This window comes from Hemiscyllium ocellatum, chromosome 6 (genome assembly GCF_020745735.1).
Source record: "Hemiscyllium ocellatum isolate sHemOce1 chromosome 6, sHemOce1.pat.X.cur, whole genome shotgun sequence".
NCBI lineage: Eukaryota > Metazoa > Chordata > Chondrichthyes > Orectolobiformes > Hemiscylliidae > Hemiscyllium > Hemiscyllium ocellatum.
The window spans coordinates 68,864,092-68,886,049 of record NC_083406.1 but is presented as its reverse complement, the minus strand read 5'-3'; the positions used below and the strand labels follow the sequence as shown (position 1 = coordinate 68,886,049).

At 40.0% G+C, this 21,958-nt stretch overlaps 1 protein-coding gene and 1 long non-coding RNA gene across 5 annotated transcripts in view; one reads left to right on the top strand and one right to left on the bottom strand.

Moving 5' to 3' along the window:
• Nucleotides 1-3,279, bottom strand: part of LOC132816435 (mitogen-activated protein kinase kinase kinase kinase 4) — a 263,375-nt gene extending 260,096 nt beyond the window's left edge. For 2 of the 4 annotated variants that reach the window (XM_060826013.1, XM_060826015.1), the window contains exons 1-2: nt 2,986-3,279; nt 2,589-2,654 (exon numbers count right to left, since the gene is read on the bottom strand). In XM_060826013.1, coding sequence (XP_060681996.1) covers nt 2,589-2,654; nt 2,986-3,042 — 123 coding nt within the window. In that variant the 5' untranslated portion in view covers nt 3,043-3,279. The remainder of the gene's footprint in view (nt 1-2,588; nt 2,655-2,985) is intronic. The other 2 variants (XM_060826011.1, XM_060826014.1) reach the window with 1 other exon arrangement.
• A 1,994-nt stretch (nt 3,280-5,273) lies between these two features.
• The window catches only part of LOC132816736 (uncharacterized), a 57,886-nt gene continuing 41,201 nt past the window's right edge, over nt 5,274-21,958 (top strand). Inside the window, exon 1 of the long non-coding RNA XR_009644820.1 lies at nt 5,274-5,446. This is a non-coding gene — a long non-coding RNA (uncharacterized LOC132816736). The remainder of the gene's footprint in view (nt 5,447-21,958) is intronic.

The following is a 21,958-nucleotide window of genomic DNA, read 5'->3' as shown; positions in this document are numbered from 1 at the left end:
AAAATTGGAGCATTTTCTAAATATTATAACATTATGTAATGACTCAAAACACTGGTTAAAAAAAATCTGAATGAGCATATCTGTCATGCCCTTTCATGTCTGGCAGAATACTGTTCTCAATTATCATTTATGCCCTTTTCAGTACTCCACAACAAAAGCTGCAACCATATACAATGCCGATTTAATAACTGAAAATTATAGGTAGCATTAGCAAAACAAGATACATTACATTGCATTTTTCATTAGTCTACCAAATATACAACTGTCAATTAAATTAAATGTAATAAGTAGTATCATGTTTAAACAAAAGGCACAAAATTCTTCTCCCTGGCCCCATACAAGACATTTTAATTTTAAAAAAAACCACAGATAAATCTCTAATTTGGACAGAGACTGATAAAAATATGCTATGCTCAAAATGCTAATGTGTTAAAAGATAAACAATATCCTGATGAAATGCAAAAACTTAAAAAGCAGAGAAATGTAAAAAAGTGTTTTAAATTGGATGCCTAGGATCATGGTACAAAACTCTCATGCACTTTTACACTGAATATGTCTTCCTGTATCCAGCACAAAAGCCAAGGGGAATATTTTTCCAGTGGAAGTTGATCATTCCTAGGCATTTCCAGCATGAATTTAGTACCTGAAGCAATTGTACATCTTGAACAAATACAGAGAGACTGTCCAGTGTGGCCAGTAAGAGGCTGTCCAGTGATGATTAAGGCTCCAAATTCCAACTTCCAGCCTCAAAATAGGACTGGGTTTTATAGCTGAATCAACCAACTCTGTACTTGGAGTGTTGTTGATACTGCCCCTCTTCAGTGATGTCCTCTTCAAAGTACATGTGGCAATAGACAAGGACTGCAGTCAGATTCTGCTGAGATGGCCTTCACATAACATTGACTATTGACAGGTTCAAATTTGAGGTATTATGTGACTGCCGTCAATCATGAAACCAGACACCAGAAGTCAATTGCTTCAGAAGTAAAGAAAATTAGGGAAATATTTAAAAGACAAAGCTTAAAAGTTCAATCACTGTGCTCCAAAGTCTCAATAAACACATACATTTATTGGGTGAAAACAAAATGGATTGAAATGAATTCAATGAGCATGTCATGAGAAAAACCATAGGGTGAAAGAGAACTTTTTATTTATTAAGCACCTTTTAGTCATCGCAGCACTTCTAAAATTTGGCTTGCGCATTGACCTGACATAATACACAGGGTGTGTCATTTACCATTTCAGCTTTTGATGAGCACTACAAATTCCATTGATCACCTGTAACTTGTAACACAATTAAACATGAAGATACTGAAAACATACTTAAGGACATTTGCTCTTAGTCTGTTACAATCATGCCAAAAATTTAAAGTCATATAAAATATGTTGTAAAAAACAACGAAGAAATGAAAATGTAAAAGTTGTGATGCAACACACAACTTTAGACATGCAAAATGTTTTTATTGAGAAATCCTCCCAAAATGTGTTTTCTGAACATAAAGCCAATTCAGCATAAAGCCAATAAATGAAAGATCTCCTTGGAAATGCTAAACAAAAACTGCTTAAAATTCATTGAGGATATCTGCCATGTACACTTCTGAATAGAAATGGATACCAAAAGTTGCCTTGACATCCAATACAACCAAAATAAAACCTTTTAAATTTCAAACAAAAAACTGTTGTGCAAAAAAGATCAAAACAAAGCCACCTTTTCACTCAAACAGGTCAATGCAATAATCGTTTCACATCAGATTTGGCATTAAGTTTGGGCATCATGAATCTGATTTGCATTAAATAAGAAGCTTTAATAAACCCCCTCATTGCTTTACTTTCCTTCCTTATTCTCATTTCCTGTGAACTTTACCTTACCTGACTTTGATTGAATGGCTAAAATGTCTACATTATGTTTTACCATAAAATATGCTAGTATTCAGGCAAACATTAAAAATATTTGGTGCACCCCACTTACGGCTTGAGCTGTTGTGGCAGTGACCCAATAGAGTGAAGTAATTGCTGCAAGCATGGATGATCAACAAAGGCTTTCTCGTTTCGAGCGATCCAGCTGGCTGGTACGCCCCGATCAACATAAGCATGCAGTAGATGTAGCCTTGTCGTTTGCAGGAATTAACAGGATAAAAGATGACTGAACTTAACCACATCAGGTACCACACTCGGAACTTAGGAAGAAATGAAGCCAATTTCCTCTTGTCTGGAAACTCTCCACTCTCCACTGATGCCTGAATTCAAAATTCCTTGTGAACATGTTGATCGGACATTGGTTCGGAGTTCGCTTTAAATTACGTGCAACCAACATCTCTGCCTAGATGTGACAGGATTTAGGAATTTCACACTTCAAATTCGGTTCATAGTCATTTTGAGCTTTTCCTGTGTTCGCCTGTAGCTTTATCACCCTGAAGTCGGAGTCATTGCCAGCTAAAACCTAACCAATCCTTAAAACTGCAACATTGAAAAAAACAGGATCGAGAGTACACCATTTATAAAATCTGATTCTGTTGGAATAAATGTGGTTACACACATTGGACATAAGCTTTGTTAGGAGACATAGAAATTAAAGAAATTACACAAACCTTGTACACTTGCCCATATGTACCGTTTCCGACGACTTCAACCAATTCAAATATGCCCGCTGGGTCCTGAAAAGAAATTTTGAAATAAATGTAATTATATTACAAATCCTAAATCTGATCTAGCCGGATCATGGTGAAATGCAGCTGTTGCGCCCTATTTCCAGGCACATGCCAATACATGCACAAACAAAGAAAGCTCTCAACTACCCCTGTTCTTCCCATCAAAACCTAACTACAAAAAGAAAATCCTGACAACTAACTGATTTTCACACGACTTCACTTTTCTGTGTGAATTCTCCTGAAGGCTTGAACAATTGCATCCGCTTGCGTCTAGAGTTCGCATTGTCTTTATATAAACTGTTTTCCTTCTCTCCTTCAAAACCAAGCCTACACTCACCCGCAAAGAGGAGAGATCTATCTCCACTAGACTTTTAGCAGGAGAGTCGTTCGCCATTTTCGTTAAATTTGTCTGAATTTTTCTTCTTTACTGTCCTTGTCGGGTGGGATTCGTGCATTTAGGGTTGCATACGAGCTGTGGGAAGTTGCTTCCCCCTCTTCTTTATGCCATGATCAAGTGGCAGCAGCTACAGCTCCCAGCTCTCCCCCTCCCTGAGCCACACAAACACAGGAAACCGCCCGGACTCTCTCTCTCTCTCTCTCACTGTCTCACTCACTGACTCACACTCGCTTCGAGAGCGAGACTCCACTCCGCCCCGCCCCGAGAGGCACGCGGCCGGCCAACCGGCCGGAGGTTGGGGGACGCGCGTGGTCGGGCTCGCCGCTGGGCGCGCTCCCCCAGAAGCAGAATCGGCGCAGGCGCCTGGGAGCCGCCGCTCTATCCAGCAAGCTGTGTTTATTCATTCAGTGCCAGGTTTTCAGCCTCTGCTTACTGCAGACTTTCAGCGTGTTAATGATTCCGGGGGAAACAAAGACAGGCTCTGTCTCTGTTATGTTCGGGGCGCGTGCACGAGCCTTGGCTATGGGGTGCGCGCACCCGCGCACGCTGTGAAACCCTTGCAACGCGTCAAACACCAGCGGAAAACACGCAAGCTTTTGGCTTCTGGGTAACATGCCGGTCTGTCCCCACAGCCGACAACACTGCTGAGCAGGAGGGGGGTGTCCGCAAAGCCAGACAAAAAGGTCATTCATATTCATAAAGGGGTGTGGTGAGGAATGAGAGAAAAAAACAGTTCACCAAAGTTTCCGGCGGATTTAATGAGAACACAGGCTCAGATTTGTAACAGGGATCTAAGAAGCAATGTTTGGCCAAGTAAAAATAGGAGTTCGTCAGGTTAATTACTCCGTAAAATGTAAACATCGGAGAAAAACACATACACAATAACATGAGCATCTTGTAAGCTGGGTCGCGCATCGGCGTCACGCAATTACAAAGCACAAATCGTTCAGAGGTGTTTTCATAAAACCTTTCGACAAAAGAAAATGTGGAAACTGACAATTGTGGTTTAACACATTGTAACGGACTGCATGAAATATGGGACAAGAACAATCGACAATATAGACATTAAGCGTAATTTCATTTCACGAAGGGCCTCCTTACTGCTTGTTGTAAAATCTTTATATCGTTAATTTCCTTCACAGTGCCATGTGCAGAATTTTAGGGAACGTCTGTTAATTGCAATCGGGAACTGAAAAGCGAAGATTGCAGTTCATTGTTTGAACTGTAAACGTGTGTTTTTATACCGCCCATATAGAAGAGAACGTAAGGGATATTTTTGAATTCTAAAATGACAGTAACAACTTTTTTAAGTTTAAGCAGTCAATACACGCAGCGTATATTTATTAGCGCCAATAACAACAAAATTCAAGGCTGGAATGCGTTTACATCTTTTCGCGTTATGTTTGACAGAGTCGAACACTAAATTTTTGCTATAAATTCTGTGTTACGATCGAGCCCTCCACTATCACCTGATGAAGGAGCGTCGCTCCGAATGCTAGTGTGCTTCCAATTAAACCTGTTGGACTATAAACTGGTGTTGTGTGATTTTTAACTTTGTACACCCCAGTCCAACACCGGCATCTCCAAATCATTAAAACTATTGACCGGTTCCTTATATTAAGGTAAGACTATCGATCACAAGTCACTGATGTCGGTGAAACTGACAAATAAAGTGAAAAATCGGTGAAACTAGCATTTCTACAAATGTCAAGATGAAAACATCTACAAGAAACATGTTCTCCAAGATTCAACACATATAGCGGTTGGAATTGTTTCATGCAGCAGATAATTATTAAGTGATTGCGTTGTACAATGAGGAACTGCGGTCAATCCTTGAAAGCCGAGGGGAAGTTGCATTCTGTGATCGTCCACCGAAAATGCATTTAAAAGCACTTTGTTTCACAGTAAGAAGTTATACAAAAATATTTCATTAAATATCAGGCATTAAATTTTGCAACTGGCTGTGATATGTGTTCGACGAGCTGCAGCTGAGCCATCGGTAAATGTAACAAACTGTGCGTCAAAGATGGTGCGAAAGCCGACCGACCTTTTATAAAAAGTATATCAAAATGCAGTAGCTAAACTGCACGCCCAGTACTGCAACCAAAAAGATGCTGGCGCCCATATGAAATTGAGAAGATGAAAATTTCACCTGGAGCTTACGTTGAAGTAAACGATCTTAAGTACATGAGTGGGTGAGGCGTCACCTACTTTGGTGTGCCGAAATGCTTTATTTAAAAAATACACTGACCTTCTGAAGATTGAAAGATTTGCATTTGTATATGGATTTCCACCCAAAAACTCAGAACGTTTTACTAAGTAATTGAAGTATTTATGAACTTTAATCACAACTGGGAAAGGAGACAATTAATTTGACCAACAAAGCCCCACAAACAGCAATGTGAGTATATCTACACTATTATTGTGAATTTGGTTCAGGAATAAATATTGATCAAGTCATTTGGCATAATTCCCCGATTGCTAAAGCTGTGACATACGATCTTTTGTATAAATCTAACAACTAGATGAGACATCAGCTAAACAAACCAATGGAAAGACTGTATCCTAGCAGTGCAACTTTCCCTCAGTACTGCATCGAAGTGTCAGCCTCGAATCGTGTGCTAAAATCCTAGCGTGAAACTTGAATCCTGAACTTTATGACTCAGAGGAAAGAGCATTACCCATGTACAATATTTTATGCCCACAAGGTTTAACACATTGGTGACTAAGTTGAACATCCTCCAAAAGTGGGTACAGGGAACTGCATATGTGTTCATTTCAAAATAAGAGTTTTGATGTTGAAATTGAATACTTTTTCCTATTCAGCTTCAGGCGTTTTTCAACGTAGTTAGAATTCAATTGAAGACTGGTGAAACTGCATTCTCCCCAAAATGGGATTTAACCCATACCTCCTGCGATATTACTGTGGTTGATTTACAATTTTCAGAACAATCATTTATTCATTTAGTGTCCCTGAGAGTGTTTGTTGATAAATTTACTATCTGGCTGTATGTTGGGAGTTGTTTTAGTGGTTCACATTCACACGAACTGGATGGGCACAAGGGAATTAATTAGCTTTTGGTTCCCAATTTTCATTTCAACTGGAATTGCCTAGTTCATTCAGCACAATAATTGAAACCAAGACTTTTTGACCTGGTGGTTCAACTATACACCATCGATAATAGTTCATCATATGGGGTGTCTTATTCTGTATTGGATGCTATTAATGCAGAAAAATATGAACTAAATTCAAAATACAATTTCTACAGTGATTAGGAAAATACTGGTTATTGGTTAGAAAATGTTGATGGCACATGGGGTAAAGTTCCCAGTGGTAATCTGTATTCCATTGAATTTCAGCAATAATCTTTACTCCAGTGTTTTTGTACTATGTGTTAAATGATTAGGTGAAACCAAGTGGAAAAACAACTTTTGTAAGAATCCCATTACCAATACCAAGAGGCAAAATGCAACTAAGATTATTCCAATACAAAAGCAACATACTGTCAACACTTGAAATCTGAAATAAAATGGAAAATCCTGGAAGTATTCAGGAAGATAATATCTATGGAGAGAGAAGCAGTTAACATTTAAGATCAATTACCATTTGTTGAAACTTGGAAACATTAAAACTAGAATAGATGTTAAGTGAAAGGGAGGGAGTTGGGAAAAGAACAAGAGTGAAGGTTTGAAACAGAACAGAAGACTGAAGAGATTAAACAACAAAAGAATTGGAGGTGCAGAACCAAAGGGAGTGATAATGGGATCGACAAAGAAATAAAAAATATCAGTTGAGGAACTGCGAATGGACTATGAAGATCTACCATCCAAAAGCATCTACCATCCCTCTACAAGGATTTCAGTGAGTCCCTCTCTCACTGCACCCCCCAGGTCATCTCCTCTGCACAGAAGCTCTTCAGCCACGTTCTCAAACAGACCCGTTACCACAGCCACATCTCCTTCCTCAGCACCTGCCTAAGGAACCGACTGATCCCACACGGACTCCGAACTACATTCCAACCAACAAAATTTGGACCCAACCAGGCCTCATTTCCCCTCCCCCCACCTTGTCTCAGTCGGTTCCCTCAACTCAGCACCGCCCTCCTAACCTGCAATCCTCTTCCTGACCTCTCCGCCCCCACCCCACTCCGGCCTATCACCCTCACCTTGACCTCCTTCCACCTATCCCACCTCCATCGCCCCTCCCCCTAGTCCCTCCTCCCTACCTTTTATCTCAGCCGGCTTGGCTCTCTCTCTCTTATTCCTGATGAAGGGCTTATGCTCGAAACGTCGAATTCTCTATTCCTGAGATGCTGCCTAACCTGCTGTGCTTTGACCAGCAACACATTTGCAGCTGTGATCTCCAGCATCTGCAGACCTCATTTTTTAATCCAAAAGCAAAAACAAGAGGAACACTAGTCTAAAGCTGAACCCTGGAAAGCGAAGGAAAAGAAAACAAAATAGGGACTCAGTCTATAATATGAATTTGTTGAAGTAATTCAGTCTAGAAGGTTGTATAGTGCCCAATGGAAAGATGAGTGACTCTCTCAAGTCTACATTGTGCTTCGGTAAAACACTGCAGAAAGCCTCAGGTAAAGAGGTCAGCATCAGAGCAAAGTGAAGAACTAAAGATACGGAATTAGTTCTGAGGAAGGGTCACTGGACCTGAAACACTAACTCTGCTTTCTCTCCAGAGATGCTGCTAAACATGCTGAGATTTTCCAGCAATTTCTGTTTTTGTTTGGTGATTTCCAGCATTTGCAGTTTTTTTTTGTTTAGTGGAAAATTTTAAATGTTGAGTGACTAGAAGCTCAGGCTCTTGCTTGCAGAGAAAATGATGTATTCTGCAAAGTGGTCCACCATTTTCAGTTTGGCATCCATACTGTAAAACAGACTAGTGCAAATCAGTTCTGCCTTCATTTGATAATGCATAAACACTTTCAAAAAGGAATCACTGGATGACCACTAGGAGTAAGATATCTAGCTTATTTTCCCTTTTATAACCTAAAAGTTGCAATATTATCTATCAGTATCTCACCTACTTTTTGTCTAAGAGCAGCAGTCTCTGAACAGATCAGGCTAAAATCAGCTCCTTCTCACTTATATGGCCTTATACCATAATATAACATGGAGTCATAGAGTCATACAACACAGAAACAGACCCTTCGATACAGCCGGTCCATGCTGAACATAATCCCAAACTAAACTAGTCCCACCTGCCTGCTCCTGGCCCATATCCCTCCAAACCTTTCCTATTCATGTATCTATTCAAATGTCTGTTAAACATTGTAATTGTACCTGCATCCACCACTTTCTCAGGAAGTTCATTCTACACACGAACCACCCTCTGTATAAAAGGTTTGCTGCTTTTGTCTTTTTAAAATCTCTAATCTCTCATCTTAAAATGTGCCTCCTTGTCTTGAAATCCCCCATCCTAAGTAAAAGACGACCAGTAAGTCTATCTATACGTCTTATTATTTTATGAACTTCTATCACATCACCTCTCAACCTCCTACACTCCAATGGAAAAATCCCAGCCTATCCAGCCTTTCTTTATAACGCAAACCTTCCATACCCAGCAACATTCTGGTAAAGCTCTTCTGAACCTTCTCCAGCTTGGTAACATTCCTTCCTATAACTGGGTGACCAGAACTGGACACAGTACTCCAGAAGAGGCTTCACAAATGTCCTATACAACCTCAGCATGACTTCCCAACTCCTATACTCAAAGAATTCAGCAATGAAGGCAAGTGTGCCAAACCACCTTTATGATCACTCTGCCTATATGTGATACAAACTTCAAAGAATTATCTACCTGTACCCTTGGGTCTCTTTGTGCTACAACAATACCCAAGGCCCTACCATTACTGGTTGTACCAAAATGCAATATCTCACATTTATCCAAATTGAACTCCATTTGCCATTTCTCAGCCCATTGACCCATTTGATCAAGATCCCTTTGTAATCTTAGAAAACCTTCTACACTGTCCACAATGCCACTAAGTTTGATTGCCTATGATTATTTTAGAACCTTTGTGTTTCTTTGGTATTTGACTTTTTCAAAGAGTACATCAAACCAAATCTCTTTCAATTGGAGTATAGTACATGGAGAAGTAAAGCACTGTGATGTCAGGTTAGGGCACAGGAACTGTCTGTTATGGATTATGTTTATATTGCATGTTACATTTTTTGCTAATGAGGCACCGTCCTGATAATATTTTGAGAATGGGGAAATACTAGCCTTTACCTTTAGTTGGATTGCTGATACTGTCTGTTACTGAATTACTTAGAATCAGGAAGAAAGATCTAAAAATGGATGTAGTGCAAGAAGAATTTCAAGATATAAGAAGTGGCCAGTCAGTGTGACGTCCAATATTATTTATATGGCTACTCAGTGCTACAAAAGGTTTAACAATCTTCTCAAGTCAGGCATGTAAAATCATCAACTACATTTTTCAAAATTGAACTCGACAATTATTTTCTCTTAACTGTGTTAAAGTGCCTAAATAACTTAGAGATGATACAAATAAGTGACTGTAGTATTCTTTCCACTTCAATCTCCCACTGAATGTATTCCTGTACCTACAAGCACCTGTTAATTCTACCAAAAGCTTCCAATCATTTCAAATCTGAGCAGATTCTTTTTTATTCTCATTCAGGTTCTTTTCAAGGGAAAAGAGGATAAAGGAAAAAAAGGGCAAATAATGAGAAAGAGGAGAAAAAAAGAGATGAGAGCAAGAGGGTACAGACAGAAAGCAAAAGAGGGTCATGGGGAAAATAGACAAAGGGAAATTACAACATATCCAGTGCACAAGAGACACCAATGATAAATTGTAAGTCTTAAAATAAAATAAAGTTTGTAAACAAAAGTAACAAACTTTTAACTAATATAATAGTAAAGTTGGAAAGAATGAACAGAATATGGATAAATGCATGAAAAATCAGGAAATAGTCCTGATTAATTACTGGAGTACATATGGTAACAATATATAAAGAAAGGAAATATGTTGAAAATACAATAAAAATTAAGCAAAAAATCATCACCCTAATCCAAGCAAACCATATGAAATAAATAAATAATATCAGACAGATTCAAATGTCATTGCAGGCTGAGAAAATGAAACATAAGGTGAAGACAGCTATGCTTCTGAAAATAGAATCGAGCTGAACCTGTCATGTTTCAAAAGTAATTGTTTGAGCAGATACACTGTACCACATGAATGATGACTTTTGCTTTAATGAATGTTTTTTATTCCTATTACAAATGGAGAGAGGGTCATTGACCTGAATGCTATATGCCGTGCATAATTATGGATATTAAGACATTTTTCCCAAAATTTGGCTAAGTGTTAATTTCAGGGAGTCTCATGAAGGGTTTCCCTCTGTGAGCCCAAGCAACTTTTATCATGCAATTTTACGCTGCTCACCTCATTAAGTTTGGACCACAGAACCACTGTCATGCTATCTTGTACTCAACAATGAAGAATGTTCACTGTTTCTGGGACCTTCTGACATTCACGTTCTGGGTACTGTACTTAAAATCCAGCTATATTCTTTTTCAAAAGCTGCCAGTCTGGTCTGAAGTAGTCACCTGGAACCGTGCAGTGTGCTAGGTCTGAAGGCATGTATAACAATGCCACAAAATGGTTAGTGACCTGTTAGGGTAAAAAATGAGGTCGAAACGTCGAATTTCCTATTCCTTGGAACTGCTCCTCCGCCCTTGAGCCCTGCTCCTCCAACCGCCACCAAGACAGAACCCCGCTGGTTCTCACCTACCACCCCACCAACCTCTGTATACAACGTATCATCCGCCGTCGTTTCCGCCACCTCCAAACGGACCCCACCACCAGGGATATATTTCCCTCCCCTCCCCTATCAGCATTCCGCAAAGACCACTCCCTTCGTGACTCCCTCGTCAGGTCCACACCCACCACCAACCCAACCTCCACTCCCGGCACCTTCCCCTGCAACCGCAGGAAATGCAAAACTTGCACCCACACCTCCTCCCTAACTTCCCTCCAAGGCCCCAAGAGATCCTTCCATATCCGCCACAAATTCACCTGCACCTCCACACACATCATCTATTGCATCTGCTGCACCCGATGTGGCCTCCTCTACATTGGGGAGACGGGTCGCTTACTTGCGGAATGCTTCAGAGAACACCTCAGGGACGCCCGGACCAACCAACCCAACCACCCCGTGGCTCAACACTTTAACTCTCCCTCCCACTCCACCAAGGACATGCAGGTCCTTGGACTCCTCCACCGGCAAAACATAACAACACGACGGTTGGAGGAAGAGCGCCTCATCTTCCGCCTGGGAACCCTCCAACCACTAGGGATGAACTCAGATTTCTCCAGTTTCCTCATTTCCCCTCCCCCCACCTTGTCTCAGTCGGTTCCCTCAACTCAGCACCGCCCTCCTAACCTGCAATCTTCTTCCTAACCTCTCCGCCCCCACCCCACTCCGGCCTATCACCCTCACCTTGACCTCCTTCCACCTATCACATCTCCATCGCCCCTCCCCCAAGTCCCTCCTCCCTACCTTTTAGCTTAGCCTGCCTGGCACCCTCTCCTCATTCCTGATGAAGGGCTTATGCCCGAAATGTTGAATTTCCTATTCCTTGGATGCTGCCTGACCTGCCGTTTTAACCAGCAGCACAGTTTCAACAGTGACCTGTTAGGCTCCACAAGAGTAAGTGACCCTCTCTTCTTTCTGCTACCACATATTCATTCCATCTACTCCTCAATAGGCTTATGGTTTATCACTCTTAATATGACATGCAGCATTTTCCCTCAATGGCTCCCTGCCACCCTACCCACAACCCCATTCCCCCCCATACCATTCCCACCCTATACTATTAATTCTTCTTGCCCTCTGAACTTCCTATTCACTCTATTGGGACAAGCCACCAATTTTCCTGACTGATGACCCACCAGCCCCCTAACTGAATAGGCTTTGACAGTTCTTTGCTGCCAAACATGACGTGCTGTCTGGCTATCCATTTGCACAAAGTGGCAATTTTGAATGTAAGCCGTGGTGAGCCCAAAAGTGCAGTATTGAATGCTGAACGATAATAATTCCAAATGTGTCATGCTGATGTGTTAAGGCTGGTGTTTGGCCCCATGAAGAGAGGATGCAGGTGGCCACTGCCCATGTTGCCCATGTTGGGAAAATTGATGAAGATAGAGGTCTGGTGAAGTGCTGCAGCCACCAGCTACTTACTCTGACTTCCATGTTGGGAATGATCGCTGTCTAGTTTCTCTTCACTGCCATGGAAAATAGTAACCTGCATACAAATGAGGCTAGGATAGGCAATGATGAGACATTAATGCATGTGAATTAGCCCCTCACCGCTCGGGGCAAGATTCTCGGCCAGTTGTTCAAAGTTTGCCTGGAAAATCAGACATTTTTTCTCAACATCAAGAATTTAATTTTTCCATTCTTGCCATATTTCCCCAACTGACTTGCTGTTCCCCATGTTGTTCAGGGGCTGGGAAAATTCAGCCCATCGTTCTTTACAATCTATTGTATGTACAATAAATTACCACATGGTGTAATTTGTTATAGATGCCAAGTGTCTGAAAAGATCAAGGGTTATAGGGAGAAGGCAGGAGAATGGAGTTGAGAAACATATGATACTGGAGCAGACGTAATGGGCTGAATTGCCTAATCCTGCTTCTATACCTTATGGTAAATTTAAATCCAACAAAAATTCTAAGGTATCCATATTTGCAAATGCACTGAAGCATCTACCATACTAATCCATATAAAATTAGAATACCATGCAATTGGTCAGAAGTTAGAGTCCTGTCTTTATAAAACTTTTTGCCTGAAGATTGCTGAATATTACAGATGGAGTAGTGGTAAAATAGCAAAATATTCACTGTCGCAAAGCTCCACAAGAGCAAACATCTGTGTTTTATATTAGTTTGCAAGAATATCTATGACTGAAAGTCTGGCACAGACAACCGTAATAGGAGTATAGGCATGTCTGGTCATGCCAGTCATCTAATGAATATATGCCTAATTTACATCTTGACTGATATTACAAAGATCTCCTATGGCTGTCTAAATTGATTGAGGCTGAATTTTAAAATCAGCTAAACATCAATTTCAGGGAGTTTCATGAAGGGTTTCTCTCAATGAACTCTAGCAAGTAATCTCAAGCAATTTTATACTGCTCATCTCATATGCACCACACAATGATAACAATGCGCTCGCACCAATGTGTGCTTAGCAATGGTGCAAGTACCACAGAATCATAGAATCCTTACAATGTAGAAACAGGCCCTTCAGCCCAATAAGTCCACACTGACCCCGTGAAAAGTAACCCACCCAGGCCCATTTCCCCCTCCCCCCCCCTCCCATTATCCTATATTTACCCCTAATTATTGCACCTAACCTACACATCCCTGAACACTATGGGGAATTTGGCATGGCCAATTTACCCAACCTGCACATCTTTGGATTGTGGGAGGAAACCAGAGCACCAGGATGAAACCCACACAGACACGGGGAGAATGTGCAAACTCCACACAGTTGCCCAAGGCTGGAATTGACCCCAGATCCCTGGCACTGTGAGGCAGCAGTGCTAACCACTGAGCCACCTTGCTGCCCCAGGTCCTAATCTCTTTCTGGTTATTTTTTTCCCGTTAATATTCTTGAAGAATCATTTTGAATTCCCCCTAGTCTTCTTAGCCAAGGCTATCTTGTGCCCCCTTTTTTGCCCTCCTGATTTCCTTCTTCAGTAAATACCTGTATCCACTTTATATCTCCAGGGGTTCTCTTGATCCCAGCTGCCTGTACCTGAGCCATACCATTTCCATTCTATTTGGGGTAATTTTCCAGAATTTGCTGGACTCTGGGGCACTTGGATCTTCCAGAATTCCAGGCACTGGTACCATATCAAAAGCCCAGCCATGAGTTGCCCTCTACAGTACAAATAGTGGGAGGGGAATGAAAAAGGAAAAAACCTTCTGAGGCCATATAGATAGTAGAGGTGACACTTCACTACAAGTACAAATCAACTTCATAAATTTTATGTCATCATCACCTGTTTGATCAATTGTCATTGTACCTGCAACTACAAGAAACATAGAACATATAGAACATAGAACATTACAGCGCAATACAGGGCATTCGACCCTCGACATTGCGCTGACCTATGGAAACAATCTGAGGCCCATCAATCCCGCAATATTCCATTTTCATCCATATGTTTATCCAATGACAATTTAAATGCCTTTAAAGTTGGCAAGTCTACTGTTGCAGGCAGTGCATTCCACACCCCTATTACTCTCTGAGTAAAGAAATTACTTAGGTTATCTGTGTTTAATACTATACCAACTTGGAACTTTGCCTAAGGGAGTGCTAATCTTTCCCTAATGCCCAGCACAGCATAACATCTCGTCCTTGTTCAGAGTGTGTACATCATATGCAGGAAAGCTATCAATCAGTTGAACACATTCACTTTTATTCAACAGCAAAACAGCAAAACCAGGAAAAGAAGAAAAACCACACGAAGAACATTTAAGTTGATTCTTGGAACTGAAAGAGACCACACGTCTTTTCAGTAATACCAGATTTACAGCCATTGAATGGTCAGACTATCCAGCTAATATCAATTGCAACCAAGTAAATTAACCCCTGTATGAGGGCCCCTTTGTGGCACAGTGGCAGTGACCCTGCCCTGGACCAAAAGGCCCAGGTTCCAGTCCCAACTGCTTCAGAGGTGTGTAATAACATCTCCAAAGAGTCTGATTAGAATATTAGGTTAAATAAAGAAAAGTAAAATAAATTTGAAAAGACCTGTCCGACTTGTGGCACCCAACTATAAATCATAAGAAACAGGAACAGGAGTAGGCCATTCAGCCTCTCTAACGTGCTTCACAATTCAATAGGGTCATGCCTGATTTGACATTCCTTACATCCACTTTCCTGCCCTTTCCCCATAACCCTTGATTCCCTACTGATCAAGGATCTATCTATCTTAGTCTTAAATATATCCAAGGACTCTGTCCCTTCCGCATTCTTTGGCAAGGAGCTCCAAAAGCTCCTCTGAGATAAGAAATTCCTCCTCATCTCAGTCTTAAATTGGCGCTCCTTTATTCTGAGGCTATGCTGTCTGGTCCTAGACTCTCCCATGAAGGAAAACACAAGTCCTAACTTGCTTAGACAATGCTAATAAGACATTCCCTCTTTACTGGAGATCATCCTTGTGAACTTTCTCTGATCTGCCTCCAATGTGATGATATCTTTCCTTAAATAAGGTAATCAAAACTACTCATAGTACTACAGATGTGGTCTCACCATCACCTTATCTTGAAATATGGGCCAATATCCCATTAATACTCCTGATTGCTTGTTGTACCTGTGCGCTAACTTTATGTGTTCCGTGTGCTCCAAGTACCCCAAGTCCCTTTGTGTTGCAGTTTTCTGCAGTTATTTTTTCCATTTAAATAATGTTCTTTTGTTCTCTCTTCCAAATGAACATCTCTCTGTCATTCTGAATGTAAGGTTTCTCCTGCTCAATGTCCTCATCTTCTTCCAGAAATCACTGCTGCTACTCTCCCAGCTCTTCAGAGTCTATTGCCTGCAGAGCACAGCACACTACAATATGTGGCACACTGTAAGATATAAGTGCAGAAGTAAGCCATTCAGCTCATTGAGTCTGTTCTGCCTTTCAGTTAGATAGGATGATCCTCAACTCCACTTTCCTGCCTTTTCCCCATAACCCGGAATAAACATCTATCTATCTCCTCCTTGAATATACTTAATAACACAGTTATTATTATAAGTCTCCAATATTAAAAAAAATAGATTCATTACCATCTAAGTGAAGCAATTCTTCCTCATCTTTGTCCTAAATGAATGATCTCTTACTCTGAGTTTATGGCCTATGGTTCTAAACTCTCCAACAAGGGGAAACAATGTCTCTGCATCAACCCTGTCAAGTGCCCTAAGAGCCTTAGACGTTTCAATAAGTTCACCTCTCATTTTTCTGAACTCCATTGAATACAAGCTCAATCTACTCAATTTCTGTTCATAAGAAAACCCCTTTCACTGGACTACCACCAATGTTAGTTTATCTTGCCTTAGATAAGAGGGCCAAAACTGTTTACAGTATTCTTGGTGTGGTCTAACTAGAACCTTGCATAGTTTCAGCAAGATTTTCTTTTTCTTTATTCCATTCACCCTGAAATAATAAATTTGGACACTAGCACTTCGTGATTTATGCACATAACCTCTAAAACCCATCTGTGCTGCAGCTCTCTGAAGTCTTCCTCCACTTAAACAATATTCAGCTCATCTATTATTCCTGTCAAAGTGTATAACCTCACATCTTCCCACGATATACTTTGCCAAGGTTTTGCCCACCCACCTAAAGTGTCTAGATCCTTCTGCAGATGTTTTATATCCTCACCACTTGCCTTCTAATCTATTTTTGTGTGTCAGTCACAAGCTTAGCAATAGTACATTCACTTCCTTCATCCAAGCCCTTAATATATATTGTCAATAATAGTGGTCCCCACATTGATCCCTGCGGCAATCCACTAGTTACAGGTTGCCATCCTGAAGATGTTCTCCTTTTCCCAACTTTGCCTTAGTTAGTTAGCCAATCTTCACTCTTTGTTAAAACACCATATCCAACACGATGGTCTCTTACCTGATTAAATAGCTTTACATGCAATATTTTGTCAAGCACCTTTTGGAGATCTAAATATATCATATCTATTGCTTATCTTTTATCTATCCTGCATGATATCTCCACAAAGAATTCTAATGGATTTGTCAAGCACAATTTCCTCTTCATGAAGTCATGTTGACTCTGCTTGATCATATTACATATTTCTAAATGCTCTGGTATTACATCCTTTTAAATAGACTAACATTTTATCAATGGCATATATTAAGCTAACTGGCTTTTAGTTACCCTTTTTTTTGTGTTGTTCCTGCTTTGAATAATTACTTTTTTTTCCAACCCTCAGCAACCTTTCCAAAATCTAATGATTTCTGAAGGATTGTTACCAGTGCATCCACTATCTCTGTAGCTGCTTCCTTTAATATCCTAGGATGAAACGCATCAGGTCCAGAGGGCTTATCAACCTCTTTGGTCTCAAGTTTCCCTAGTAGTTTGTCCTCTAGCGATAGTTATTGCATTTATTTTTCCCTCCTTTACACCTTGATTATTTAGCATTTTTGGAATGCTGGAAGTGTCTTCAACAGTGAAGACTGATGCCAAGTATGTATTCTACTCGTCTGTCTGGAGATACCAGAGATTGAACCTGGGACCTCAGACATGTGAAGCATATGCTCTATCACTGAGCTACATCCCTCCTAATTATATTATCTTGAGTCTCTGGATTATTAGTCCAGTGATATTACAACTACAACTTAATCGATGTTTCGGGCCAGAGCCCTTCATCAGACGTCTCTGGCCCGAAATGTCGAATTTCCTGTTCCTTGGATGCTGCCTAACCTGCTGTGCTTTAACCAGCAACACATTTTCAGCTCTGATCTCCAGCATCTGCAGACCTCACTTTTTACTCAACTACAACTTAATCCCTACCTTCCACAATCCCACACTCTGTCTGGAATATATTCTGAAGCATCCCACGAGCAAGTTAAATGCTAGTACTATATATTCGGTAGGCCTATCATCTGCTCCATGATGACACTAGTCAAAGAATAGGCTGCATTGTATTGATGTCTATCCTCAGTCTGGAGATTCCATGATGGAATCATCAGCTATGTTTGCAGAGGGTAGCTTTTATTTCCCTGTATTTATCATCCTTGTAAGGAATCCAACTCTTGAAATGAAGCATGGACATAAGAGTTCTCATGGTTATAGATATCATGACAGTTCCCATTGTATTTGGTGCAGACTTCGCAGATGCTGAGAATTGTCAAGGTTTTATCATAGTAGAATAGGAAATTGCATTTCAATGAGACAATCTTAATAACATGAATAGGCCTCTTCCCACTCACAGTCAAAGTTCTCATCTCAGTATTCAAAATGATTACAGAATTCAACTATTTTGCTTTGATTTCGAAAATCTAATTTTTCTAAACTGACCATATTTTTCCGACCTTCTCACCATTACCAAGTTGTTTAGGGGCTAGGAAAATAAAGCTTCTGGTATCATAAAGTTTGAAATGGTGGCACATTCAAAGCTATTGGGAGAGTTGCAGAAATAAATGACTATGCTATAGATCCTCATTCAATTAGGGACACAGATCCCCTATTGCCTCTTTAGCAATAGGCGTTTTTGTAATACCCATCACCTCTCATGGATCCTCAGAGTGAACTAGCTGTACATCCTTTGGGAATGGGAGCTATTTGGTGGAGTGCTTCCTCATTAGATGTTCCTCATTCTAACTTCCTTCAGTCTTCTCCAAATCCGTATTGGTGCAAAAAAGTGGCGGATGGAGTTCAACAAAGGAAAGATTTGAGATTGTTCACTTTGGACCAAAATAGACATATGTATTATTTACATTTTTAAATTCTAGGAACACTGAAAGACCAAACACATACTCATACACACAGAAAAGTAAAATGTTGAGTTAGGTGTAAAAAAAAGGATAATATTACATTGGACATTATAACTAGACAACTAAAATGTGAAAAGAGGAAACTTTTTGGCAGCTTTGTAAATCCCTGGTTTATATCACATTTTAAATGCAAGATGCAGTTATCACATAATGATGACAGCACAGGATTCTGCCATGTCAATATCAGCTGTCTGCAAATGCAGCACCACTAATTACATCTCCCCACCTTTATTCTCAAACCCAGCAAACCTTTTCTCTTATTATGCTAATCTAATTCCCTTTTGAAAACCACAGTTGTATCTGCCTCCACAACATTCACAGACAATGCATTTCCGATCTTAACCACTCTCTACATGAAAAAACTTTCCTTGTGTTGTTGCTTTTTTCTTTTCCTAACATGTTAAATCAGTGCCCCGTCTGCTAATAAAAATAATTTTACTCTGCCTTCCTAGGTTCCATATTTTTGAATATCCCTATCAGACTTTTTCTCAATCATCTCTTTGCTAAATAAGGAAAATAAGCCTATTTTCTCCAAGATATTCATATAACTGAAGTTCTGCATCATTGGAACCATTCCCATAAACCTTTTCTGCACCCACTAGAACTGCTTCACATTCCCCTTAAAGTGTGGAGCTGAGAATTGGACACGAAATTCCTCTTGAAGTTGAACCAATGTTTAAAAAGTTCCAGAACTCATTTTACAATATATGTTTTACTTTATATCACCAGTCCCAATTCTTATTTTTAAAATATATCACTTCATACTTCTCTACGTTATCTTTCATTCACATTTCTGCTCATTACACTAGCCTATCTTTGTCCTCATGAAGCTTGTTACAACCTCCACACAGTTTAAAATATTTCTACCTTTGACAACATTTGCAAACTTTGAAATAGTGTCTTGCGCACTCAAGTCCAGGTTACTAATATGAAAAGTAATAATTGTAGTATTCACTCCTTGGGAACCCACAGTAACTCTTCTCCCAGTCTGAAAAACACCAAACTTATCATCATTTTAATTAAAGTGAAGGTAGTTTGTTTTGATGAAGGGCAATGCTGCTCCAACCAATTACTTGAAAGATTCTAAAACCATTAATCAATACTGCTACTAATTTTGTATGTGTTAGGGAATACAAACCTTGGTTGAGTAATATCTGCTCGTAATCAAACATTTGGAGCCCTGATAGCGAACAGATGAATCTGCACTGTACTCTTTTGGAAACTTCTTTAATCCTGTCTGGAGCTATGATCCGTACCTCAGTCTACTGTTCCCAGATGCCATAGAGATCTGGAGGACAATTGTAAAATTCCAGACTGCCTGCCACATCAACCCTTAAAAATCTACTAATTGTTTGACTCAGCTACCAGTCATTTTTAGGTAAGTAGTTGCACATATTACCTTTCCCCACATCAACGTCACCACCATCATTGCCACCACCACCAATCCTATCACCAGGAAAATGGCCTACGGCAGTGACAGCAAAGCTAACTGGCAGTGTTTTATTCTGGACCCACCCATCTCCATACCTGCACTTATCTATGCCTGCAAATTCATTCCAATGCCTAAAATTGTAACAGGGTGTGAAAATTAAATATTTCAAGTTGACTGTGGTTAACTTCAGTCCTGAGTTTTCTCTTCTTCACTAGGCTTCCATTGGACTTTTAGAAGTAAAACATATATCCAGGACAAATTGCTAGATAATTACAATTATAATAGCTAGACCTGCTTTACAGAACACGTGGCTTCTTAAATTTGATTTTATTTCATGCCTAAACTTGCTACCCTAAAGTGACATAACCATTATAATGAAAATATAAATGATTGCACTAGCAATTTGCTTGTAAATAAGTTCACAAGTAATTGCTGTATTAACTACAAATTATATGTTTAATTTGCCATTTCACCACAATGACAGCTTCACAGTCACCAGTAAGCCAGGAAAATTTATAGGATGGTTCTGATGATACTGGTGACACAGAATAGTAAAAATATGGTTTTGGCTAATGTTTCCAACAATTGAACAGCCTCCACTGTAATTTATATGGAGAATATTTTCTGTTAAAGACAAAGAGAGCCATATAAAAGACAGACCTTTGTCACGCTGAAAGATGGAAGAATTTACACACATATAAAGGATAGCAATCTAATATTGCTAATTCCAAGCAATGAGGCTGCAACTTAATGTATTTTCAGGGTGTCTGCCGTTCAAATCTTCCAGTAAATTTGGGTGGAAATTATTCTCACCTGTTTAACACTCCTGTAGTAATTGCAATGAGGTCATCCAGGTGGACCCCATAGAATATGAGTTCCCTGTATGGGGCTGTTAATATGGTCCAGTCAGGTAGCCCTGGCTGACAGATATAAACAGGAATGTCAGAATCATAGGGTCAGAGATGTTCAGCACAGAAACAGATCCTTCGGCACAACTCGTCCATGCCGACCACATATCCTAAAGTAATCTAGTCCCATTTGCCAGCACTTGACCCATATCCCTCTAAACTCTTCCTATTTACATACTTACATAGATGCCTTTTAAATGTCATAATTGTACCAGCCTCCACCACTTCCTTGGGGAGCATATTCCATACACACAGCACCCTTTGGGTCCCTTTTAAATCTTTCCCCTCTCACCTTAAACCTATGCCCTCTAGTTCTGCTTTCCCCCAACCCAGGAAAAAGACCTTGTCTTTTCACTCTATACATATCCCTCATGATTTTATAAACTTCTATAAGGTCACCCTCAGTCCCCCAGCTTCACAGAAAACAGTCCCAGCCTGTTCTGCTCACTCTGACAGCTGGCACTGAGGAAGCTATGCCAGTGTCAAGTACTATGCATGTGTAAATAAAGGTGACAGGATACTGGCCTCTATGGAGTTATTTAAACTCCATTGTCACAAATTTCTACATTCTTAGGATGACCTTAATTATTTTAGTGATAGCCAATGATGTTGCAGCCTGAATTTCCTGGTTTTACATCCTATTGAACCAAGAGTTATTTATAGTGAATCATTTATAATCAAAAATGCGAGATTTGTGGTACAGTGGTAATATCTCTACCTAGGGATCAAAAAGCCTGGGTTTAATTTCCACGTGCTCCAGTGATGTGTGACAATATCTTTCAACAGGTTGATCTTAAAAATTTTTAGAATGAAAAATATAAGGTTCAGAAGTTGTCAGGCTCCATTACCCATGGATTAATAACAGAGATAGATTATGATTTATTCTCCATTTATATCATTCTCATTTGATCAAGGAAAATGTTCCAGCCTTCCTCACCCTCATCCTTAATCCATGCAGTGTATTTATTTAAAAAGGAAGGTTATTAGCTAAAAGATATTAGCTAAAAGCCAGGGTCTA